Source organism: Leptosomus discolor, chromosome Z (assembly GCF_034619465.1).
Source record: "Leptosomus discolor isolate bLepDis1 chromosome Z, bLepDis1.hap2, whole genome shotgun sequence".
NCBI lineage: Eukaryota > Metazoa > Chordata > Aves > Leptosomiformes > Leptosomidae > Leptosomus > Leptosomus discolor.
In genome coordinates this window covers 83,988,156-84,013,749 of record NC_141419.1, presented here as the reverse complement: position 1 = coordinate 84,013,749, position 25,594 = coordinate 83,988,156, and the positions used below count along the sequence as shown (strand labels likewise).

Below are 25,594 nucleotides of genomic sequence, written 5' to 3'. Positions count from 1 at the left end.
CTACAGCTGATCCCCGACAACTGCTTAAAACAACAGCTGCATGGAAATGGGAAGTGTCTAATATTCAACCGCACGCTGAGAAAATAATCCACGAGTTATATTGGGATGCTGATTATTTGAAAATTGTGCCTGATCTTCTCCTGCCAGCAAGATTTACCGAATGGCTTTCAATATTTATTTTATAATTGTATCAAAACAAACTGCTGCGCATCTGGAATTACACCATATGACTGAGGGGGGACACAGTTACTGAGTTTAGCCCTATAGGGATTTATAGCTTCCCTCACCGAATTTAGTCCCAGACTGAGGAACTTTATATGTGCACCCCCTGGAAGAAGGACTGAGGCAGGACCCCCGCACAGCAGCAGCCGCCTCGCCCCTGCGCCCCACCATGAGAGGGCTCTGCTCTCTTCCTTCCCTCCGCTCGCCCACCACGCTGTGTTTTCCTCTCTTCCCCGCACACAGCACAGCCGGGCAGGGCCCGAAGAAGGGGGGGCCGCCAGCCCGGGATTCGCGGCGGGAAGGCGCTGAGGGGAAGCCGCGGCGCTGCCCCTCCACCCGGGGAGGGTGATGGCCCGGGGACACACACACACACTCTCCGCCCCCCTCGCCTCACGGCGGGCACCCCCGCCAGGCGCTGCGCCCTCCCGGCCCGCAGCCCCCACAGTCACTCACCGGCCGTGGCGCCGCTCGTCAGCAGAGACTAGGCCGCGTCTCCATAGCAACAACGCTTTTCCCGCTTCAAACGCTCGCGCGCAGCCTCGCACCCGCAGCCAGCGAATAGGACGAGGGAGAAGCGCAGTGGGGCGTGTCCCGGCGGGGAGAAACCAATCCGAGGTCTACTCCGCCGGCGGGGGCGGAGCCTAAAGAAAGGCGGGAGGAGGAGGGAGGACGGAACGAGAGGGGAGGAGTTACTGCCGGAGGCGATGCTGCTGTGATTGGTTAAGGCTGCCTTCAGTCGTGTGCCGCGCCCCGCCTGCTCTCCGTCCCGGAAGCGAAGGTGAGGGCGGGAGTGGGTAGCGGTAGCGGCGGAGGGGTGACCCCGTTCCTCAGCCTCCGCTGCCGCTCCCCTGGCGTGCACCGGGCTGTCCCACGGCAACGCCCGGAGGGCCCTTGCCTCCCCCGGGCCTGGTCCCCCCGCCTCATCCCGGTGCGGGACGGGCCCTGCCCGCTGGGAGAGGCCTGTGAGCACGGGGGTGGGCCGCAGCGGGCGGGCGGGGAGCGGGGCGCCGGGCGCCGCTGGCCCGGCAGCGGCGGGGGGTTCCGGGCGCCGCTGGCCTGGCCGCCTTCGGAGAGGTTTGTCCTTCCAGGCTGTGGGGCGTCCGAGCGCGGCATTCCCAGGCGCGCTCGGGAGGTGGTGCTGGTCTCACGCCTTGGGCATCCCCTTGGCTCCAAACCGGCCGGGCTTGGTCCCCGCGCTGCCCGGGGGCCTGGTGGCTGGCGGTAGGGGTTATCCTTGGCGTGGCTGATCAGGAGCTAATTGAGGCGGTTAGAGAAGGGTTAGCCGAGAGAACTGAGCACCATCCTGGGGCTCGGTTGGTGATGAAAGACTTTGCGGTGTGGTTTCCCAGTCTGGAAACTGGAGGTGTCTGGATGCCTCACTGGGCGTCCCAGGGAACAACAATGTTATGTAAATTTATGACTTACTGAAATGCGCGGCTCTGTCAAAATACAAAGCTTTGCCTGAAACTGGGAACTGCTGTGTTCTATAACTTGGGTTTCCCATCTCCATTGCTTTATCTCAATATATAGGACCAGTTGTCCTGGCTGCGTAGCTTATTGATTGCAATATTTGTCACTTAAGAGGTGTGTTCCTTTATATTTACATCAAATTAGTGGTCAGTGCATATGCCAAGAAGCTTTTAGTTTTGTATAAGAGCCTCATGGCTAGCCCAGACAGCAGAGACCCTGTCCTTTGGCACTCATTTCTTTAGCTCTGCCACTGGCATCTTGAGTTCTCTGCGGCAGGGTATCTGTCTTGGGCAATTATTTCTGTATGCCACTTCAGCAATGTTGATGTGTTATCTTTGCGCAGGGCCTTTGGATTTTTGCAGTGGGAGAGCTTCAGAGTATTAATTTGTGTCTCTCCTTTTGCTTTGTCTTATTTTTTTCGCCCTATGGTGTGGCTTGTAATATATCAGCAGCAAAGAAACGTCATGCAGGTCATATTTCATGGTTCTTGATAACTTTTTTTTAATGTAGGTTCCTGTTAGCTTGTTTTAAAGGGAAATGACTCAATTTTTTACAATTCAAAGACAGTTAATAAGATGCAGTTTAATTGTGTGGTAACCACAAAGGGATGGATGACTTTTAGCGCATGCTGATATACGTTTGCTGGCTGAATGCAGCTAGCCTGTTTGAGCTCCACGTTGTGTGTTGTTCCTGCTTGATCCCCTGTGCTCTTCCACAGCTTTCCGTGCAGTTAACAGAGAGGCATGGCTGTGAGAGCTTGCGGCCTGATCATCTACAGGAGGCTGCAGTCAGCACCACCTTCTAAGGTCCCTGACGGTATTGAATACCTCCTCCTGCAGACATCCTATGGGACCCATCACTGGACCCCACCCAAAGGTGATGTTTGTTCTGATAACACACTTCAAGGTTGTGTCAGGAGTGAGTGAGATTACAGACTGAACTTTGGCTGAAGTCAGTGTTGAGGGGCAGTTAATCAGTTCACAGTAGCCAGTGATTACGCTGTTTTGTTTCTGCAGCTGAGTGGGGAGTTTTGTGGCCGAAATTCTTTGCAAGTTGTGACTGGATAAGCTGTTGGACACGATTATTGGGGTTGGGGGGAGGGGAGTGTCACCCAATTGTACTCCTCAGGTATCTGAGGTTTCTGGCAGACATTGAGCAGGCAACTGAAATGAGGTGGCTGGAAAAATCTTTACCTTCTTGCTCAGGTCTGACCCTCTACCAGATAAGGCGGTTGCCGATGCATGGTTGTTTGACCCATGTGTAGTCAGAAGGGTCACACTTTGCAGCGCAACAGTAGAAGGCAAACCGAAATTGGTGATGATTTACTTTAAAACGCCTTTCTTAAAAGATGTAGGAGTTCATTTAGGTTCAGGAAATCATTGATGAAGAGCACATACCTAATGAGGGACAGGTAGGAGAAGTAACCTTATCAGCCATCTTCACCTAAGCCATCCTGGCTCATCAGTGAGGAGAAGACAAGCCCAGTGTCCTGAGACATGTAGCCACACCTTGTCTGTAAAGACACATGACAGAGCCAGTGTTTGGTAGTACGTAGTCACAGCCCTGGTACCCGGAAAAGTGCAGCACAGAAATACTTCAGGTTCCTTGTAGATCTTCTTATATGCTGGTTTTTTACCTTCTGAGATTTCTTCCTGCTAGTTCTTGCTTCTTGTTTTGTAAAACACAGTGCTCTTAAAGCATAGTGCAGGAGCAGTTTGTAAACAGGAATTTGCAAATTGGAGAAAAAAAAACCCCAACCTTGTATCAACTATGCTCTCCAATTAAGAGAAAGGACAAAACTTTCCAAACCTCCCCATTTGTCCACTTCACCAAAAGCCTAAGGGAGTAGAGTCTACAGCCTACTGGAAAGCTAAAAAATATGTGCTGGGACATGATTGATTGTTGTGAGAGGAGAGACCCATGTGGGAAGGTCCACTGGGAACACAGTAATTCTGGACAAGCGATTGAAATTACTTACAGGCATTTCAGTACGGAGTGAAATGACTTGTAGGCATACATCTCACACACTCAAAATTACAGAATTGTGGAATAGTTTGGGTTGGAAGGGACCTTTAGAGCTCATCCAGTCCAACCCCCCTGCAGTGAGCAGGGACATCTTCAGCTCGATCAGGTTGCTCAGAGCCCCGTCCAGCCTGACCTGGAATGTTTCCAGGGATGGGGCTTCCACCACCTCTCAGGGCAACCTGTGCCAGTGTTTCACCTCCCTCATGGTAAAAAAAAAAAAAACAAAACCAAAACCTTATATCTTCTCTGAATCAAGCCTCTTTTAGTTTAAAACTGTTACTCCTTGTGCTGTTGCTACAGGCCCTGTGAAAGTCTGTCCGCATCTTTCTCATAAGCCACCTTGAAGTATTACTGAAAGGCCACAATAAGGTCTCCATGGAGCCTTCTCCAGGCTGAACAATCCCAACTCTCAGCCTTTCTTCATGGGAGAGGTGTTGCAAGGTTCTGGTTGTTCTTGTGGCCTCCTCTGGATTCACTCCAACAGGTCCATGTCTTTCCTGTGCTGGGGGCCCCAGAGCTGGACACAACACTGCAGGTGGGGTAGAGGGGCAGAATCACCTCCCTTGACCTGCTGTTTAAGGTTTTATAGATCAAAGGCCACAATCTGATGGCAGCCTTTAGCAGTAGCATGGTACAGATTTGGGGGCAATAAATGAAGGGAAGCTATTGCACTATATAGTCTGTGATATGAGTGGTCTTCAAAGGCAGCCTCAAGTTGTGTGATGCAGCAACATAACTTGTTATGATGCAGACGTAGATTTAACGTAGCAGGAGACAGAATGAGAAGTCATAATTGTCTCTCCAAGAGCACGCGAAAGGCGATTTACAGCTGCAGCTGTACATTGGTATTTTAAATGTTCCCTGAGCAGCTGCAATCCTTGTAGGATTAAACTGGACACTGCTCCTAGAACTGTGACTTTACCCTAGCTGAGGCTGGTGGGAAGGGGATGCGGGGTTCATTTTCCTCCTCATCGTGTGGAACTGCCTTGGTGCTGGGAGGACCCAGAAGCGGTGGTGTGAGGTGCTGCCAACCATCCTTTTTCCACCTGGTAGGTAGACTATACTGCACAAAGTTGGAAACTTACTGAGCTTAGACTTGAGGTTATCAAGAGCAGGGTGAGGTGATTGCCTTTGCTCTGCTGGAGAGCATGAGGTTGCATTGATGTCCTTTGAGTTGAAACTGAGTCTCATCCCTCCAGCTTTATTGTTACCTCAGCTCATTGCACAGTTGGTGACGACAGATCATGACTATCATAAAAAAATAGTTGTTACTTACTGTTCATGGATGTTCTGTGGGCATCTACTGTGGGTACTGTAAAAATAATCCAGCTGTGCAAGGCCAGGTGGATTCTGTTTCTTAACTATTAGTAGTAAGTTCCAGCTGTGAAAGTACATACTTTGTCAAAAAGGAGACAGCTTGACTTGCAGTGCCGAGATTCAAGGGGAAAATATTTTTACTTAAAGCCTCAGGGTATTTGATCTCAAATATCCAAGATGTCAAGTGCAGCATCAGATGCTGTGTTCTACACAGTTACCGCTTGAAATAGAAGCGTATTTTTACATTTGAGGTGGTGTCATGTTGTAAGGGTTGTTTAAGCTTCTGATACGCAGACAAAGAAGTGAGTGAGACCTGTTGGGAAAGCAAAATGAGCTTCCCACATACCCCAGCTGTAGTACTAAAGGTTGGCTTTGGGTACCTGGGCCCTGAGGAAAGATTCACCTCTCTGATGGAATTATGGCAATTTGCAGCCAGCTACATAGAAAACAGAGTGACATCAGGGGCAAAATAAAGCTTAACTTTTTTTTTTTTTCCCTTGAAGCCTCCTAACTCCTGCTATGTTGCTTTTTTGAGATCTTGCTTGGCTTGTTCTATTTATGTTCTGGTCTGGAGCTTTCATGAGAAAACCAAATCTGACATTTCTCAACAAAAGTACAAACAGCTGGGGATATGTTATATTTATCCGTTGTTTGTAATGGCACCTCTCGTTCTGAGCAACATAAAATAAATGATGTGTCCTAGAAGAACTACACAGCTGGTGACAGGACTGGCTTTTAGGCTTGCTGCGTTTCAGAGGGGAATATGGGAGAGAGATAAAAATATCCCTAGCCTAACTGAAACCCACCTTTTAAACGGCATTTGTTGGTGCCTGGTCCCATTGTTTCTGGGCTGTTGGCACGAGTAAGAGTTTTGCAGAATTGAGCCTTAAGCTTCTGTGGGAGGGAAGAGTTGAGAGAGGACGAAGACTCTTGCAGATGAGCAGTCTCCCCCCTAACTGGATAAAGGAAAAACATTCATGAGGCACTTAGTCCTCAGTATTATCTAAAGTGGAATATTGCAGGTGTAGAGTGCTCCAGAAGAGGAGGACTGGGAAGAAAAGTTGTCTAGTGCTGCCAGGCCACTGGGTGTTTCAGAAGATGTGGTGTAAACAACAATCCTAAAAGTCATGAGACAAAGACGTATCAAGACCTAAGAGCTGGGAAAGCAATCTCTGTTCTCTAATTTCCATTTGGTCTGTGTCAGCTACAGTTTACTCTCATCTGTCTCCCAACGTTTCCTAGTTTTCAACTGAATAAACAAAATCTGAGTTTCTTTCTCAGAGACTGTTCACTTTCTTGACAGGCCATGTGGACCCAGGAGAGGATGACTTGCAGACAGCTTTCCGGGAAACACAGGAGGAGGCTGGTCTTCAGGCCAGTCAGCTCACCCTGATAGAGGGGTACAAGAAAGAACTGCACTATCCTGTCCGTGGGAAACCCAAGACCGTCATTTACTGGCTGGCAGAAATGAAGGACTGTAACACAGAAATCAAGCTCTCGGAGGAGCACCAAGCTTTCCAGTGGCTGAAGCTGGAGGATGCTTGCAAATTTGCAGAATATGAGGACATGCAAGCGACGCTGAAAGAAGTGCATCAGTTTCTCTGCTCCAGAGAATAAATGCTTTTGTGAAGGATAGGGGGAATTTTTGAAGAAACATGGCCTGCTTCTTTTGTTTTGTTTAACTGGGGAAGAACTACATGGCTGCAGAAGTACAAATTTCTTTTTTTAAATCTACACAAATTCAGTGAAGATACTCAGAACTTTTAAAGAGCTTGTGCTTTTGTCTCCCCTAGCTAATGCAAAAAAGCATGGTCTGATTGAACCATAAGCCAGAGATGTCTGAATTGAAACCCAGAGCTAACAAAGACTTCCTGTCTCTTTTTTTTTTTTTTTTTCCTCCCTTCTCTCCTTGAAATGCTGAGCAACCACAGGTCTTTTCAAAAAGTCAAACACTTGATATTTTTTGACTGATGTAGAACTACAGAGTTGAGAAAATGAGCATGTGGAGGTTTTTGATAACAAAACGTTTACTGCGGAAGTTGCACCTTGCATTGGGAAGCAGTAGCTCTCTTCCCAGCTCCTCCGCTGTGATAATTTGTCAAATCATTTCGGGTCTCCTTTGTATCATGAATTTGTGTATGTCACCAATGCACTGTTATGAAAACATTTTCCATCCAAAGACTCTTAGTAAACAGTTGACGTACGGTATTTAAATGGTAAACTTGGAGTTCTTCTTTTGCCTCTTTCTTTTCCTTTTTGCTCTTTAACAGAACCTTAGCTGTATGTTATTCAGGGTGTTAGGAAAGGGAAGTCTATCTGCCTAGTTTAGCATTTTCTGTACAGAATATCTAGTCTAATGTGCAATCTTGTGTCCGTTTGATAGCATCTCTGTTTCTGTGGCTGCAGCCTGTACCTGTGTGTGGGCAGCAGGGCCCTGTGCACTGCCAGGGCTGTGCTGGGGATACTCATGCTGGGTGGTCGCAGATGTCTGCGGCGGTACCGATGAGCTCGCCTGCATCAGCTTTCCTGTGGACCTCACTTTTGTCGTTGACGTTGGTGGGAGCTGAGGTTGTTAGCACTGTGTGTGATTATGCATGTTCAGTTAGTAATGGTTCATAATCTTTTGGATGTTTTGATCTATAAATACCAAAAAGGCCCGATGGCATTATTAAAATTTTTAGGTCAGGAACGAGGTTTCCCGAATCCCAGGCAACTGCTGGGGAGAACAAGTGTCCCCTCTTCCCTATGTCTCCTCTAACCTTTACTGCTTAGGCACTTGGAACTTACAAAGCCAGTAAGTGTATGAGAAAGTGGGTTCTGCTTCCACCTTGTCCTCTTCCTTGCTGCAGGAATGAAGCAAGGGTCATCAGCATCACGTCAGCCCTGGAGAAGACCTGCGATACCAGAGGTGCAGCATAACTGGGTTGAGAAATAAGGGCAGCAGTTTAGTCTCGTGTTACTCTCCAGTTACGCTGCACTCGTCCTAGGGTGCAGTGTACGTTAGTAATATTAGTACCACTGTGACAGGGGCGTCTTGCTCGTGACTGTTAACCTTCCTGTAGAGTGATTTTTAAAGGCGCTCTTACAGTGCATCCTTTTTTGTGTGGTTTTACTATGTATGTTAAACGATATCACATAAACGATTTCAGTGCTCCACTTTGCAGTCAGGTTTTATTTTGATTATGGACACTGTTTACAAGCATTGCCTTTGGGTGATGGCAGAGGGTGAACAGCACATAGGTGGTGCGATTGCTGAGAGTATTTCTCGGCTAGCTTTAGAAGCAGAGGATGGAAGGTGTCTCCTGCTGTCAGCAGGTCCAGCCCTAAGGCAGAATCATCTGTTTTGGAGTCTTCCTGATGGATGTTTGGTGAACGTGCTTTTTAAGACCCTTGCGATGAAGACTCACACCTTTAGCTCCCCATCTGTACCTTGGAGATTTTGTTCTCTAGCATCTAATATAGGTAAACCAGTGAGAAATAACTGGAAGATAACAAGCAGCAGAAAAGAGGGGGAGAAAACAGTTAAAAGCCTGTGCTGCTTCACAGTCTTGGTTTTTTTGTTATTGTTTGAGCTACCATTTAATCAGAGCTATGTAAACAGTGGTGTTGCTGCCTTCATGTTTATGAGCAAGATTAGCATATTAAGTATGAATTACAGAGAGTCATGAACAGCTCCTCTGTTCTGCCCATTCAGCACTAATGAACAGAAGCACTTGCTGCTTTGGAAGGCACAACTTTAGCTGAACTCCAAGTGAGTGTTTCCATTTTAATGGCACTGTGTACATAGTGTTCCCAAAGCACGTCGAGGTTTTGGAGGGTAACGAGCGCTGTGCATTGTAAGGTGATGTGCTCCTTGGACGAAATTTCAAAGGCAGGCCTCTTAATTGTGGTAGAAGAAGGTGCAAGGGATGTAACTGTGATAACTGGTGAGGCACTGCCCGTGTATTTTGAGCGATTTATGTACAGAATGTATTCCCACAAATTTTGTGTGTAAAATTATGCTTATGCATTTGGAAACTTGACCTAAAAATCTTTGGATTTGTTTTAAAGTGGAAGCATTGGAAAGTCAGAATTTAATTCTGATTGTGTTGTTTGTATTTGCTGCCCACTGGTGAAGAAAGGGTTCTTTCTCTGCCCTTGTCTAGTAGTAAAGTATTTTCCCAAGGAGTGTGTGGGAAATCCTCCAATAAATAATTATGAAATGATCTGCCTGGGGAACACATTTATATCCAACCTCTATGATTTTTATGCCCTGAACCAATGAGGTTTATATTTTCTTTTTTGAGACTAGTTAAGTTTTCAGTCGTCATAATATCTCATGGTGGTTAAGTTTTTACCAGGTTGTGGATCTATGTTTAAAAATAAAAAATATAAACCAGGAGACTTTAAATTTCCTAGGGACTTTACTTCTGCCCTTAGGGTAAATAAAAACAAACTCTAGAGAAATGCCACAAGAAGTTAATTTAGGTAAAGTGAAAAGCATTGTTTAAGTCTGAGGGAGAGAGAGATTCGGATATAGTTTCCCTTGCACTGCTGAACAGATATACTGGTGCAGCTCGTAATTTCCTGGTGTTAGTATTACTTTCTTCAAATAATTCCTGACTTACAGCATTGATTATGGTTTCCATAATCACAAGATCAGAGAGAAGGAAAGTGTAAATTCGTTAATATTAGGAAAGCACTAAGACGTTGCAAGTTTCACTGAGAAAAGGTGAGGACTGAGTGATGGGTCATGGGTAATTATGCTCATACCAGAAGTGTGAAGGCTGAAAGAGACACAGGATGAAACAGCAGTTTCTAGGAAAAACCTGTCTTACTGCTGAGATGGGAGCAGTATATCTGTTCATTTACTGTTCCATATGACTATAGAAAATCAGAGACTGAAGCTGGTGTAAAATGGCTGGATAATATAATATCCCTGACAAGCATCACCAACGTTACTTGTCATTCTACGTACAGGAAGATGATGTGTGTTATAAAAAAGGCCTAATACATCCTAAATATGGAAATATTTTCAGACACACATACTCTCTCAGCAGGACTCTTGCAATGATGCAGAGAGGATGATGGAGTGCTACCTTTTAAGTTAGAAAAATGACTTACTTTTACTTAATTGATAACTTAGTGGGGGGAGTATTTTGGCAGATACCTGGAGGAGACTTTAATCTTTTGAGTCCTGAAGGCAGTGCTTATTAGTTATGTTCTCACATTGACAAAATAATTGACAGCCTTCTGTGTCTGTTGGCAACTAGTTTTATCTTAAAAAGGATTTAAGGATCATCAGGACTTCTGTTTTTCACCTTTACACCTTATCTCCAAGGACTTACATTCTCACGTGCTCTGTGACTAGGATTTCAGGGCAGTGGACAGTTGCAGCTGGCGAGAGTCTCTGCTTCGTTTAGCTAAATATGAGTTTTGTTACAGGTTAAATCAGCTCTGGAAGAGCTAAGCAGCGTGTGCCTATACAAGCCAAAGAAGCTGCTCTGCTTGCTTCAGCCTTGTGCTGTGCAAGAAGATTGTTCTCAAGTGTTTAAAAATATCCCCAAACAACGCTTACAACTCCCTGTCAAAATAGCAAGGCTAGGGAGGAGATTGGCTGTGGTGGCACTCTTCCTGGTGGGAAGAGACACAGGATGGAACAGCAGCTCCATTATTTTGGAGCTAGTCCATTTGATAATTGGCATTATCAAAAAGAGGAGTGACAGTCCCATCTTTCCACTCAATGAGGATCTCTCCACGCCTCAAGGAAGGGGAGCAAGATGGTGGAAGGTACGGCTGGGGACCTCTTCGTAAGGGAGATGGTTCCCGTAAGTCAGCTCTGCTGCCGTTGGCTGGGGAGCTCTTCAGAGCAGAGAGGATTTTCTTCTTCCTAGGAGAAAAGAGAAGAGGGTACGTAACTGCACCTGCCTGTGTCTTGGTCGCATCTCCCTGTGAACTGGATCAGCAGCCGTAGTGCGCAAATTGCCTAAACCTTCAGGGAAGCGTGAGGTGGGTAGGGGAGAAGGATCCAACATTAGTGGCTGTATTTGGATGGGACAGTGAGTGGGAGGGAGAAACGGGGTGGCAGAGAGGAGAAATCATCAAGGGTGACATCACGGGCAAGCAGAACCATCTGCTCAGAGCCAGATACTTCAGGTGTGGGATTGGGAAGGGTGCCAAGATCAAGACTTTTGTTTTGAAATGCTGGACAGGGAAGTGGCAAACAGAATGAACCTTAATCTCACTTACTTGTTGTAATGAACGTTGAGTGTCAGTATTATTAATCCCAGTATGAATGCCAAGGGGCTGAGGACCAGCATGGCCGTCTTCCAGTTGGTACCTGAAAGGATATCATGGAAAACAACCATGCGTTTGCTGTACCTAGCCCGTTCTTAGGCAATAGCCACAATTGCCACAAAAACAACCTGTAATGTCCCTGAGGACTAGCAGGTAACGGGAAGAGTGCTCTGTCCATAAGGTTAATATCTTATAGCTGCTTACACTGCACAGCATCCCTCTATTGAAAATGACCTTTAAAAGGTTTTGTTTCTTGCTAGGAAGACTAACTTCATGCTTCTCAGCTCTGCAGCTTTCTGATATGAAATAAGGCAGGCTGGGGGAGGGTACTAGTGCCAGTCTCATGATGACCTGGGACAAAGCATTTGCGTGTTTTTACTCACTTTTGTACTCCAGGCCTGGGGAGATCTGTTTAATCTTTAAAAGGAGTTTTTTCTGACAGGTAATTTGGTGCCCTCGTTCGCTACTGAGCATCCTCAGTGGGACTCAGAGGAATGTAACTCTGTATGGATGGGAAGGTCAGGGGCACTGGAGAACCTTCATCCACCCGGTCTTTTCCTCCTCTGGCTGATCCCTGGGCCTACCTGCAAGCCTGGACCCAGCATTTTTCCCTCGATTTCCGTGGTGCTTTTTAGAGTGATTGTGGGACGCATCTGGGAGAAGAAGCAGAGAGACTCAGATTAGCAGCTTCCACTGTTGGACTGGAAGAAGCTCCAACTTCCTCCGGGGGCTGCACTGTAACAACAAATCCCTTTTGTATGGAGCCAGATGGGAAAAGGAAACTTTATTATTCCCCAGTGTTCCCGAGCCACGGGTATTTTTTGCTCCTAGAACACCTGATGGCTGTGCCTCCAGGTTAAGATGATGGCTGTATCACTGAACTGCTTGCCAAAGCAAACACGTCAACAGGTTGTCTGAGAGAAAGCCTTGAACCACTTAGTGGTACACATGGAAGTTCTTCAAAAGTACTCAGGCACTTACCACCACTGAAAATACTTGAGTAACCTTTAGATGCCACCCACACTTTCCCTCCTGCTGTTCTCACGTTTGCGTTTAGAAAAGTGCTCACCCTCATTTGCTGGGACGTATTCCTGTTTGGTCTTCCCTGGAGACACTGTGCTGTTAAATTTGTAAGCCAGAGGTAGGTCAGTCAAGCTCACAGAAGGTTCTCTGTCCACGGCATCAATCTTTGATGAATCAATGGTTTTAGCTTGGAAGGAAATAAAGCAAAGATGTGAGTGATTGTCATTTACTTCTTGTACAGAAACCTGGATACACTCAGTGCCTGGCAAGGGACAGGAACCCAGCCCTGTCATGTTAGTCCGCTACCCTGCAAGGGGAACAGGACATGGTGCAATAGCAATCATCTCCTCCTCCGTGTCAGAGGCCTTCAATTCTCACAGATTTCAAAGATGAAATAAACCTCTCAAGACAGAATCCACAGCAAAAGCAGAGTTTGTTTTCTGGTGGTAAATAAGGTCATTGGTCTAAAAAAGTACAAGTGCAACACCAGCTGTTAAAGGATGAGGTGTGAGGAAGAGGTGAGTGGAAGCAACACAGGTATTACCAATGCAGCAGATGAAGAAATGGGATTGAAAGGGTGGTAGATAGTTCATACCTCTTGCAATGCTCAACAGCATCCTTTGCCTTGTCAGCCTGTGTATGGGGGGGTAGCGACTACTGCTAGTGAGGATGTTGTGGGAAATCTTGTGACAGCAATAGTCACTCCTCTCCTGCACTGATGCGTGTGGCAAGATCAAGAAACCAAAGTCTGCAGGGCTCCCAGCTGCTTATCCCAACCCAATCCCTTTCTGTGGCATGAGCATCTGTGGGTACATGGGTGTAATTTATTGAGCAAATAACGCACTGAAGTAAAAGTTGTCTGTTGATGGTCAACTGAAACTTGGATAAGAAAGGCCTAAACAAACACATAGGACTTTGATGTTGTTACTGCGTAGTCAGAGGTTCCCTCCAGTAGACTCTGAACCATGGGGTTGATAGGAAAATTATCAGTTTGCACAAGACACACTAACTGGCACAACCTCATTCAAAACCTGCTCTGTGTTTACCCTGGCAGCCTTATTTGGGGAGCCTGGCTCCAAGTCGGCCCTGGGCTGCCAGGAACATTGCCTTGGGGAATGCAAATGCCCTTTTCACATGCCTTTTCCCCATATCTTAAATGTTCCACGCATTTCCTAGCCTATATTTAACTAGTTTATTATGGTATCTAATTTGTATTGGCTGTATTTACCTTCATGTTAAACAACCACTAACACTTGTGACTACTGTGATAATTACATGTTAACCTTCTAGTTGACTAATTAAAGACCTCAGTAAAAAGGCCATCTTATCTGCACATGCCAGCAAAAAAAGCTATTGTATCGCTTTTTATTTTGAGTTAGATATAGCCTCTTTGTGTCAAAAGGTTATAGTCATAATCCATTTGCTTATGCCAACAAGATCATCTCATTTTCTCTTTACTCATTTCTGCAAAGCTGAAAATCTCATTGGGGCCATCAAGCCTTAAGGTAAGGAATAGCCTTATATAAGGGAAATAATTTCCCCTGGGGAAGGTTGGGAACCTCATCACCTACAGAGTGGATAAACACAGAAGAGTCATTATGAACACAAGCTCTTTTCTGGTCTCTGGAGTGGAAGAAGGGAGAGGAGAAGAGAATGAGGGGAGGAATTGAGTCTGATTCTCAGGTCTCAGTTCTGCACACTGAGAATGACCTTCCTTTGCATAAGGGACTTAACGGAAGAGGGAAACAGACTGGGCCATGAATTATCAGTGGTCAGCAATGGGCTTCACTGGCCACCTGACAAATGATGGCAGTCACACCTTGGTGCAATGACCATGCCTGATGTCTGTTAGCCTGGTGTCCAACAGCTAAAACTATGACAGGACCAGGGTTTCTGCCTCTTGTGTCCAGTCTAGGCAGAGGATAGTAAACACTCAGGAAGAGGCCATTCTTTTCGTCAGAGGCCAATGCCATGAAACTGGTAATGTAAAACAGATTTTTGACAATTTTTGTCATGTTCTAGGCTTTCTTAATGCAAAAGGAGGACAGTGCTTTAACTACCTCCTGCTACTTGCTGTGTTCACTAGTCTTTTTACGGTCACGTCAGGCACCAGGAGCAAGGTTCGCTTTTGAGGATCATGAGAGCATGGGATGAAGGCTTGAACTGTGGTTTCATTAGTGCTAGGTGCACTGTTGGGGTCTGGCAGGAGATAACTGTAACATTTTGCTTAGAAACTGAAGCAAAAATTTCTCATTTCAAATATAGCTGCTTCTCAATAATTTGTACAAGTTTAAAAAAGGTTTTCAGCTGCCTCCAGTTTTCTTGTTACCAAAAATTACATCCCAAAGTACAAAGTACCAAAAGCCCCTTCAAAGTCTTAAGCGCCTAACTTTATGAGACTTCCTTGGTGGTTTTGGACTTGGGAGGCTCAAGCAATTCCAACTATTCTTAGCTCTGGGTACCCATTCAGATGAACTCTCCAACATACTTCTGCCTGTCAGAAGTGCAGTGGGGGTTTAGAGACCTGATCCTGTAAGGTGTTGCACGGTTTCTGGAGGACACTGAACAGCAACTCCTGTAAACCAGTGGCACCAAGCAGTTGGGCTGACTTGGAGCCATTTAGTATCTCTCCAGGTGGGGCCGAAGTGAACATGAGTTAGAATGGTGGATGCAAGCCTGGCGTTAGGTGGCTTGGATGACATGTAAGGTTAGATGTTATCTGGTGCTAAATCTACCTCATCTTACTTTCATAGATCCACACATGTGTGTCTAGAGCTTGTTGCGTTGGTTTGCTGGGCCTTGGAGCTGCTGTCTGGGCAGCAGCACAGATGGTTTCATCTGCTAAAGTCTTCCACCTGCTGAATTTGTCCTTTTCCCTTGAGACAAAGACCTTGTGGCCTCCTTCCTTGGTGCTGAGGTGGAAGCCCAAGCTCTGCAGAGTCAAGCGTCCCTTCTTGCTGCAGGACCACGCTTGGCGTTCCCAGTCCCCACAGGGCTCCAGCTTGACCAGAGCATACTCCTGCGTCTTGTGGGCCGACAAGCACTGCTTTGTTTGAAGGCTGACGATGGTCCTGGTGGTGGGGACCCAGCTCCACTGCTGCTGCTGGGAGTCCACCTTGCAGTCGGTCAGGCTGATGCCGTTGGTCTTGTGGCGGGAGACGCGAATGCACTTTTCCAGCCAGGTGTTCCTTATGAGGAAGCCTTGTCCTTCTGCTACTGTGGTACAATCAGAGCATGGTTTAGTACTGCGCATGTCTGAGGCAAATGCATCTTCTGAGCACCACACATTGTAAATGCCCTGGGGAAGGGGAGACATAATCCACCAGTCCTTTCCTGGATGGGCATGCTTAGATAAACCGTTCCCCCAGCAGCCTAATTCCCCAGAATGACACTTCTTTGAAATACAGGGTGTGCAAACAGCCGGGAGCAATACTGGAGAACAATAACGATGACGTAAGTAACCCATGTAACTAACAAGGAAAAACTCACCGTCCTTGAAAAGTTGTGCTGTTATGAAATATCTGCCTATATATATTTAAATCAATATGTCAGCTGGTTATAGCATTAAATAGATACCCATCCTTCCCTCCTTCCAAAATAATTGAGTGGTTTAGGAATTTTTTTGCCCCTATCTGGATCAAATCTTTTTTTAAAAAGAGCAATTGAAACCCCTGAATTCCCTAGGTACTATTCATCTGGAGCGAATTAGGCCACCTTGGGCTACCATTTCAGTTAAGTGGCTTCTGATGATATTACAGCAATGCTGGGATAAAACCGTACCCCATCAGAGTCTGGAAGTACTTGTCTGACACAGCTCATGTCAGTATTGAAATAAACTGGGATTTAGCACACCTGACATTGGTCTGTGCTCCCTAGGCATGAAGGTTCCATTTTTAAGGATCCCTTTGTAAAAAAGAGACATTAGAGCTGCCCCACAACAGACACAATTTGAAAAGATTTCTGTAATTGCTTGTGGCTTTTAATAGCAACGGGTCCTAACGCCTCTGATAACTTGGGATTGATATCATCCTGTTAGCTGGACAGATGCCCCTGTTTTCAGTGCAAAATCGTCAGGTGTGGCCTGCGAACATCCTGAGTAAAATGTTAAATGCTAAACCATCTGTCACTGACGTGGGTGTACCTTCTGCTGTGTGTAGCTTATGCCTAAGAGAGGGGGATATAAAGAAAAGTTTCAAGTTCCTGTACATTCTGAGAAATCTTTTAATTTTAATTACAATTAACACATGATAACTCCCAGCTTTTGCAGTTGATTTATTTTTCATCTTTTTCCCAGGAGCCAGTTATAAAAGCTTCACCAGCGTACAGTATTGAGCATAAAGAGTAAAAGGAGACTGAAAAGTGATGTTAGATGAGAACACCGATGTTTATCTAAACAACTGTTTCTTCAGAGTTTCCCCTCCCAAAGCAAAGAACAATACTTTTCCCTTGCAGCAAGTATTTGACTCAGTACCTGAAAAAACTAATGGCAGTGTAAACAGAAGCCAGTACACAATACCAAGGGTATGAACAATAGCTTAAAAGAGCTCTTACGTTTTCTCTCAGGAAATTCTAGGGGTCTGCTAGATAATTCATGCCTGAGGGTTGTTAAATCAGAAACAACTTGGGGCTTTCTGCTCAGCCTGAATGCATGGGGAGAAGAGCCAGAAACCACAGTAGGACCCCTGTGTGGGCTCTGAGACAAGAACAGATGTGTCTGTGCTGGGATACTGAGGTTTGTGGACCTGTGATAGCTACCGATTCAGGCAACTCCTGCCAAGCCCATGTGCCTAAATGGAAATCAAATTTCCGGGGGGATCTGTGGACACCTCATGGGTCCTGTGCTCTTTGCCCCTTATTGAGGGCTGGATGGGGGGAAAATGTTTAATGCACCTTGGGCTTGAGTTTCTGGCAGCTTCCAAAGGCAGGAGAAATGTCTCATCTATAATCTCCCATAATCTCTAGAAAATCCAAAGTGATGAATGCAATGCCCCCCCAAGTTTTTTTCTAGGACCTGCAATCCGAGATTCTCACCTGTCTGCTTCATCTTAACTGGGAGAAACCCATTTCCAAAGTAATGATTTGAGAGCTGCATAAAAATGTAATAGGGGAACATAAGAACTGTGCTGTGTCAGATAAAATATCTGCTGAGTCCAATAGTCTGTCTCCAGCACTGGGCACTAGTATTTGCTAATAGGGGAAGAGGGTAAGAATCGCACAAGTGAAGAGCTTGCTGAAGACAGCAAGGACGTCAGTGCCTCCTTCATCACATATATCAGCTAATTAAGACAGCGTCACTGGGTATTTAGGGTTGAAATGGTTTTGCCCATATAGACTGCATTGTGGTTTTCAACTCTGAAGTTCAAAAAACCATTTTGCTGCTCAATCAGTCTCATAAGCTCCTTCTGCAGCTCCCCACAGTTTTTGATTGTTCAGGAAACTTAATTACTTCATTATTCACCCCTTTTGATCTTTGTTGGCACCTGCTGGTACCTGCATTCTGCTGTCGTCATTGTCAACTTATTCCACCTCCTTGTTCCAGCCTGTGGGCCAAGTCTGTCTCTCGCTCCATAAGAATGCAGTTTCTTAAGGGCTTTGGTGGAAGAATCTTACCAAAAGCCTGTTGCAAATGCAAGCACAAGGTCTAGATCAGCTCACCACATTTATGTGCTCGTTGATGCTGTCATGGATGTCAGGCGTTCCCACTACAAATGCTGCATTGACTTTTCTTATATTTATCTGTGTGTCTGCAAATTCTGTTCTGTGTTTCGACTGACTTGCCTGATGCCAAAATCAAATCAAGTGACGCTTTTCTCCAGGCTGTGCAAGGATCCCTCTTAAGATGGACATAACTGCCATAATGCAGTCCTTTGGTGCTGAGGCTGCTTTAAGCAATAGTTTACTTACTCCTTAGAAGTTTTAAAAAACCTAATCTACACTGGACTGTAACTCAGTGTAAATGCCCTCTGGGCTGGTCATTTGTCACAGACTATATGTCTTTTTTAAAAAAAAAAACTTCCTCTGTTGACAATTTTGTTTAATAACATTCTTCAGACTGCACAGAGTGGCTGCCATGTGAAGACCTCCCTGACCACATCTGAAGTGAACACCAGCACCAATAATGCATTCAGTCTTTCAACCCTGCTCTGGCTTGGTTGTCCTTCTTACATTTACAGCAGTTAGTTACTGGCCTCCTTACCCTCACCGAGCTTCTACTTCAGATACGTTTGAAAACTTCTATTAGTAGTTTTTTAATGCTCTCTCTAGGTAGCTCCTCTAAATCTTTTTCCCACATGTTTAATTATGGGTTTTGTTATAGAACATGTCAGGATCTCTGGGGTTTTTTGGGGGGGGTTGGTGGGTTGTTTTTTTTTTTTTTTCCTTGTTTAGCAATGACTGTCCATTTGAAAGTTAAATTTTTAAAAAAAATTTTGAAGAGCATTGCTGTTTAACTCAGTCAGCAGATTTGTCTTTTGTGGTCTGTGCACAGCCCCTGGTGGTATACGTTCCTCTCTAAAGAATCACCACGTTATCTGCATGTTAGCAGCAAGTGCCCCCATGTTATCTACCAACCTTTCACACTTTCAAGCTGCCCCTTTCTATGAGCTTTCTTGTTTTTTTGCAGGTCCCAGTTTTCAGAGACTCACCTCACTGAAGGTCTAGGGCAGCCTGCCTGCCATGGGGATACATGGGAGCTGAGGAACATCAGCACTGCCAATGAAGTGCTTTCCTTTGAGATTTGTGTGGCTCCTCAGTAGTGTATGACACTGAGTTATTAATAGAATTTTATCTTCCCACCATACCTCAGGTACAAAAGTAAAACCCCCATTTCACAGCTTGGGAACAGAGATCTAGCGAAACTTTGCTTGGTTCAATATTATGGGGGAGGGTGGCATAGCTGGGGCCATAATCCTTCTCCTCTGAACTGTGGGCTGTCTTCCCTGTGAACAGTGACATTGAGCTGTCTGTAAGGCTGGCTATTAACAGCAGGATTTTCACTGTGGTGTGTCACATGATCCTTGCCAACCAAGATGTGAGCCTGTGTCCGCTGTACAGGTTCACCATCCACTACCCATATATTATGGCTTTCCTGAGGTTGAGATGTTGGTTTCTAAGTGAACAGCTTACAGTTAGATACAGGTAACTGGCAGTAATCGTTGCACATGGCCCACACAGTCATAAGGGACAGACCCACAAATAGAGCTGGAGTATATTTACTTTGGGATACAAATCAGGCACCAAGAATCCTTACGTGGAAGGCAAAATCACTTTTTTTTTCCCAGCATTGCCAAGTCCCACTTGTCCAGCAGCCCTGCAAATAAGGCCATCAGCCCTCACATTTTGAGAATATTAACCTCGAGCAACTAGAGCATCCAATGTACTCCCTGGGGATGGGACTCAGCATCTCTGGAAAATGCCAGCCTTACCCATAGAGCCTGAGTAGATGCCTGCTTTGAGCTGCTCAGGCTTGAACAGTTTGGCCTCTTTGTATTTTTAGGAACAAAACAAACAGTTTCTAGCAAAAGTGCTTGATGCCAGCTCGTTTGTCCTATGATGCTGCCATTCTGGCTGGTTACAAGAAAGAAAAGCAAGCAAATATAGCCCCTTGCTTCTCTGCAGCATGGCTACCCTTGGGACATGCTGTTCCTTGTAGGATTAGGAGTAAAAACCATACAATATTCCTAATTAAGGTAATACCACCAGGAAAGACTTGGTTACCAGTAAATCCAGTCTGGCTGGGAAAGTTTCTGCCATTTCTAAGCAGTGCCTGTGATGGCTTCATAAAAGCCATTTGCAGTTCCTTTGGGGATGGGTTGTTCCCTCTAAAGGCTCTGCAGAGGGAAAGGATAAGTCAGAGCTGAGCAAGCACAGGCTCCTAAAACTCTCCAGATCACCTGGGAACCTCATAATTGGCTTTGACCTCTTTTGCCCTCCCTGATGGGGTTCCTAAGTCCTTGAAAAATCCTTTAATTAGCTCAATTTCTCTTCCCAAGTAGGTGCTTTCTGTAGGGAGAAGACGACTGCTGAGTCATCGAGGAATTTACCTTTTCCTACCTCTACCTGTCCTCAAAGGCAGGCAGGCCTCTGCAGCAGGCCTACAAACCTCGTGTAGGGACTGCTTTGTGGGGACATGCCACAGCCCAGGACAGCTCGCAAACACAGCTCTTCTTGGGTACTACCATATGACAGTGGGTCATCCAAGTCAACCGAGCCATAGCAACAGCGGCTTGGCGAAATATCTCCAAGCTGTCTGTGCTGCTTCCACCCAAAATGAGAACAGCACTAGGGGTACATGCACCGTGTCTGAGAAACCTTGGAGCCAGAAGTGCCGTAGCCCGAGTTATGGTGAGACAAACCAGAGTTTCATGCTCGGGTTCATCTACACATGTTCGTGTCCTTGCAGAACTCCCTCTGAATATCAGCTCTCCCAGGATTTAGGGTCCCACGGTCTTATTAGACTGTTGCAGCTGTTCAAGGGGCATCAGGTGGGAAGAGGGTTTGGAAGACTCCCATCCTCTCAAGTTGCCCTGCCAGAAATTTTGGTCTCTGTTCTAGCTCTAAAAACAGCCATGAGGGACTCCAGCCCAAAAGAGAAATTAACCAGAGACTTTGAGGAAAGCTGTCTTTAGCTGCTTCGACACCATGGTGATGCAGACAACACCTCTCCCTACCTTGGTAATGATTATCAGACCCTCTCCCTTCATGCAAGCACAGCATCTAACCTCCCCTGCCCTCCTGCCCTTACTGCTGGGCCTCATGCTGGTAATGCAGAACTACCACGTTTCCTATCCAGATCCCTTACTCAGATTCAAATTCAGGCCTAAATGCAGAGTGGGGCTTTTGAAGCACGTCTATGAAGTGCTACATCTAGGCAGTTTAGGAGGATGTTGGATGAAGGCAGAAGGGACTTTCACTTGACTAGCCATAGCAGCAGCAATTCTCTGCGATGGCCTGAAGTTATCATATCCTGCCATGAGCAAAAACTCAGACAGATGTCTCTTCAGAACAGGAGGGGAAGGTGTTTCTGAGCTGCCCTGGGCCCTGGCAGACTGTTTCTACCTCCTGCAGAGGGTCAGGACCAGACAGAGATGAGAAGATGCAGTAGCAGAAGAGGGAAGCTCGCAGTTAAGGCAGGAGGGTTCCCCATGCGGACGGAGCTCAGTGCAAGATGTGGCCCTGTAAGATCACTTGTAGGAACATTACATTGAATCTTACTGACGCAGGCAGCTTGAGGTGCTGTCAGGTATGGACAAACAAAGCCTTGAATAGGTAAGCAGGAGCAGGCTCTAATGGAGCTCAGCAGTCACTCCTTCTCATGAAAAGATCCCCCTCCATCCAAGGGAGCAAGCCCCTCTCTGCTGCCTGCATGGGAGACCAGCCCAGGGCCATGGGATGAAGAGATTGAAAACAGCTGGAAGGCACTCGCTGTCATAAGAGGGGTGTTGTGACCCAGATGTGTTTGCTCAAAGGCAGGAAATCCAGATGTGCACAGGGAAGAGGTGAGACTGGCCCTCTGTTGTCTATTTTGCCTTGACTTCATCCCCAAGACCAGCATGCCAGTAGGTGAGATCAGGTATTTTTTTGCAAAACAGGCTGTTGACTGGAATGAACATTTGTTTTATTTTGCCCCGGTCCTCCCTCAGCCTACCACTGTGCTTACTTGGATGTAAAGTTTAGAGACACAAATGTCCATGACAGGTCAGTGGATGTGGCCAATCTACCTATGGATGATGCTAGATGCAGCCTGGTGAGGCCTGGTTGCTGAGCAAACAAGTGTCTGCCCATCGGGCCCAGCAGAACAGGCAGAACTGGAGCTGGTGAGCAGTTACCTGGCAACTGGGAGTTCTGGGTTTATGGGAGTGTCATGTCCATCGCTTCGGGCAGCAGTTCAGCTCTTATCAAGCTGTGTCATTTTTATAGAGATGTCAACAAAGCTTACTGGTAACTGCCAGTAATTAGCTGGCAAATGGCTTGTCAGTGCAAGTGCCTGGTTGCTAATACTTCTTGGTCTGCACTTGGATTATTTTCCAGTGGCATGTCTCACCAAAATTAGTTCCCAGACATTGCTTCTGGCAGACACATTGACCGTGGTTTTTCCCTACCATTGCTGCTTTCTTAAGAATATCTTGCTTTCGGTTGACCAGCAAAGCTTCATAGCTTTCCACATTACTGCAAGGTCCACTTTTGATGAAGTACCTCAGCAAAGGCCTCCAAGGGAGCAGAGCAGTCATAAGAAAAGAAGGAAGACTTTGGCATGGAAAAACACATGGATAAATGGTGGGAAGCAGGGGAGACTAGTGAAGTCAATCCAAAGCTGATGCATGTGGAGAAAACCAGTCCCTAGGGGGGATAAGATCGTGATCTATAAAATCCAGAGAGGTCTGGAGAGGATAGGCAGGGGCTAACTGGTCATGGACTGATCCCAGATGGGACAAGGGGTGCCAAGGGAAGGCTCACAGTGTGCAGGAGGTGGCTCTGCACCCAGCAGCCATGTGTCTGTGCTGCCAGTGAGAGCTTCCACAAGCCAAGGGAGGAGATCTGATAGCTACTGAAGAGTTAAACACAGCATGGTCAGGAAATCCCCCCCTGCAGAAAATATTTGGAGGCTACAAAAGTACCTGGGGCAGGAGTAGTATCAGATAAACTTGGCCTCTCTGCCTCTTCAATGCAAGATGCTTAGGGCTACCTTAGGAGAGTGGGCACAAGGAGTCAGGGAGCAGCCAGCACTGCAGATGGGCTCATGGGGGAGGAGGACGGACCCCTGGCAATGGGATTGGGCCAGGATGCCAAGCAGAGCCACTGCCAGCCTCACACTCAGTGCATGCAAATGAGAGTCAGTGTTCAATGCGGTATTATTTCAGCAGTTTTCTTTCTGCTTGTATATGTGCAGATCCTGCTGATGCCCGATTCCCACCGCCCATTGTACCTCCCTGGGTTACTGTTAGGCTTGACTTAAGAAAACACTTCAGCTCCTGCTCTGCTCACAGGGACTTTCCAAAGAAACCGCTGTCAGAACCAGTTTAGGCAATCCTAGGGTTTCCAGTTTCCAGCAGGAAACTGAATCCTCTAAAGTCTGTTGAGAGCAAGCACCTCTGTCCTGCCAGCAGCCTTAAAACTCAGCAACCCCAGGCAGGATGGGCTGCTGAGGGGGGGAGATCAGCCCTAAGCAAGAACATGTTTGGTCTCTGCTCTTTGAGCTTGTTTTGGGCATTGATGGGTATTGGGAAGATAAATTCCTTTCTTGCAAAACAGTTGTGGTTTTATTAGTAGTCTAGCTGAAATACAGCGGCTTATCATGCAATTGCATCAAAAGCATTTCACTGGAAAGGAAATGTCCTGTGATATGCCTTAATTTACTAATGAAACAATGCCACGGGGTTCCTGTTGTGTGGCAGCAGTGAAGAACCACTTTCTTCTGACACCGGACAAGATCTGTATTAGACCGAGAGAACAATCAATACCCTGAAGGTTGTTGTGCTCTCCTGACATCCCACCGTGGTGTCACCTCTATGTCTCCTGTAGCTTTTAAAAGACGCACAGTATCCTCACCCCTCACTAGTACAGTGACATACCCTCAAAAAAATGAGAGACTCCATTCACTGGATTTACTTAATTGGCAAGATTTGGGGTGCAAAAAACAGCAGTAGATGGAGCAAAAGTTAAATCTCTTGGAGCCCAAACCTCTGGCAGCAGAGCAAACTGAGGGCTAGCTGCTTAAAGCAGCCCAGGGAACAGGCACTTATAGGTTGTGGAGCAGGGCATGGAAAGCACCTGGTCAGAGCTGCCAGTCTGAGGTTTGTCTTTAAGGAATAAATGCCCGAGCTGTGCAGCCCAAATAGCTGTAGTCCCCTGGTCTAGGGAGCTTGAAAACCTCTGAGCAGGTAATCTGTAAAACTGCAGGGCTGTGCCCCTCGCAGCTTCAGGGACTGAACGAGCCTTGATGTACTCCAGGGATTTATTTCAATGAGTCCCTTTTAACCTGGTAGCTCAGATATAATGGCAAAATAAAAAGGGAATTACTTAATCATTCAGGGGCTTCCCCCATTTTTAAAGAAAATAGATGCTACCCACCACCCATGATGGGATGGGCGAGACCATGGGTAGCACTGCCCTCAGGTAGCTGTTCCTGGGTAGCACCGCTTCAGCTCTGCAGGGTAATGCTTGACAGAACTCCTGCTTTCCTCATCCCCCCATGCATGTCAAAACCAAGGCTGCTTGGATTCAAAACACTCCTGTGTACAGGCAGGACACAGGATATGAGCAATCTCAGCAAGCAGCTGAACATTAACATGAGCCACTACCAAGTTTGCTCCTTGAAGATGAGCGGTGAAGACTCTGCTGCTCCCCAGCACATCCCACTCCCTGCCACAGAAGCAGGACTAGTGCAATGAGGTCCTGCTCCCCTTCCCACCACCTTCTCCCATGCTGCCAGCAGACTCTGAGCCCACTCACCTCTGCCAGTTAGGAGCAACTGTGGCAGGGAGCAGAGTACTCAGGAGGTCACTTAGTGCCTGCCTCACCCTCAGAGCAGGTTTATTCATCCACTACTCTTAGCAGTTTAAACACGCTTTGTAAAAGAGGTCGGCATGATGCCATGGTGTCCCTGGCCAAACCATCCCAGCACCTTGCCAGCCTGTCCCTCACTCTCCCGTACCCCTGTGTTTAATCCCATTTTAAATGCTGCTTTGAAATGTGCCTGTAGGCACTTGTTTTACAGCAGTGAGTTCAGAGCTTTGCAGCCCAAGAAACACTCCAGCAGCAAAGCAGGTTAAAACCTGGGAGGAAGTTCGCTTCCCACTTTCCAGCTACCCCGAAGGAGGAGAAACTTACCCTCAAGCCAAGGAAGGAGGCAAATACAGCCCAGGCTCAGCCTGAAAAGCTCCATGGTCTGCCAGCACAGTGAGGGGGAAGAAGCCCCTGAAGCCTCTTGCCCACGAGGAGTGCCAGGGAGCTCACTTTTCCCCCTTCCTCTGTCATTCACAGCAGAAAAACCTGCTGGGAACAGAAAAACTCTTTTGTCTCAGCGCTGAAGACTTGGCAGCTGGCTTATCAGCAAAGGATCAGCTTGGAGACGCAGTCCTAAGTTATCCCTTAGGAGAAATCGTATGATGAGCCAGGATGGGGGGAACACTGGACCAAGATGCTCACAGCTGCTGAGCTCGGCTCCTTAGCAGCCGTGGTTGCTCCCAGCAATGAGAGCCGAATGCTAAGCAGGCTGGCGGGCTGCCTTCACCAGGGCTGGGAGGAGGATGCAGGACTGGCC

The 25,594-nt window shown here is 46.6% G+C and overlaps 2 protein-coding genes across 2 annotated transcripts; one reads left to right on the top strand and one right to left on the bottom strand.

Moving 5' to 3' along the window:
* Positions 1 to 2,432: 2,432 nt before the first annotated feature.
* NUDT2 (nudix hydrolase 2) lies at positions 2,433 to 6,881 on the top strand. Its single transcript, XM_009959427.2, has 2 exons — positions 2,433 to 2,568; positions 6,338 to 6,881. Exons 1-2 carry the CDS (start codon positions 2,436 to 2,438, stop codon positions 6,649 to 6,651), a joined length of 447 nt encoding a protein of 148 aa, XP_009957729.1. The 5' UTR covers positions 2,433 to 2,435; the 3' UTR covers positions 6,652 to 6,881.
* A 3,814-nt stretch (positions 6,882 to 10,695) lies between these two features.
* On the bottom strand, positions 10,696 to 25,216 carry LOC147413356 (uncharacterized). Its single transcript, XM_086480392.1, has 6 exons — positions 25,162 to 25,216; positions 15,079 to 15,549; positions 12,380 to 12,520; positions 11,895 to 11,963; positions 11,263 to 11,353; positions 10,696 to 10,903 (listed from the first exon to the last, which is right to left on the bottom strand). The coding sequence occupies exons 1-6, from the start codon at positions 25,214 to 25,216 to the stop codon at positions 10,696 to 10,698; spliced, it is 1,035 nt and encodes a 344-aa protein (XP_086336518.1).
* Positions 25,217 to 25,594: the final 378 nt, after the last annotated feature.

Bases quoted from the DNA above. Each gene is read 5' to 3' on its own strand.
- NUDT2 (XM_009959427.2), top strand. From the start codon at position 2,436: ATGGCTGTGAGAGCTTGCGGCCTGATCATCTACAGGAGGCTGCAGTCA. The intron at 2,569-6,337 runs GTGATGTTTGTT...CTTTCTTGACAG, and splicing joins TCACTGGACCCCACCCAAAG to GCCATGTGGACCCAGGAGAG.
- LOC147413356 (XM_086480392.1), bottom strand. From the start codon at position 25,216: ATGGAGCTTTTCAGGCTGAGCCTGGGCTGTATTTGCCTCCTTCCTTGG. The intron at 15,550-25,161 runs GTAAGTTTCTCC...ATTGTACCACAG, and splicing joins CCTCCTTCCTTGGCTTGAGG to TAGCAGAAGGACAAGGCTTC. The intron at 10,904-11,262 runs GTAAGTGAGATT...CTTTTCTCCTAG, and splicing joins CTCAACGTTCATTACAACAA to GAAGAAGAAAATCCTCTCTG.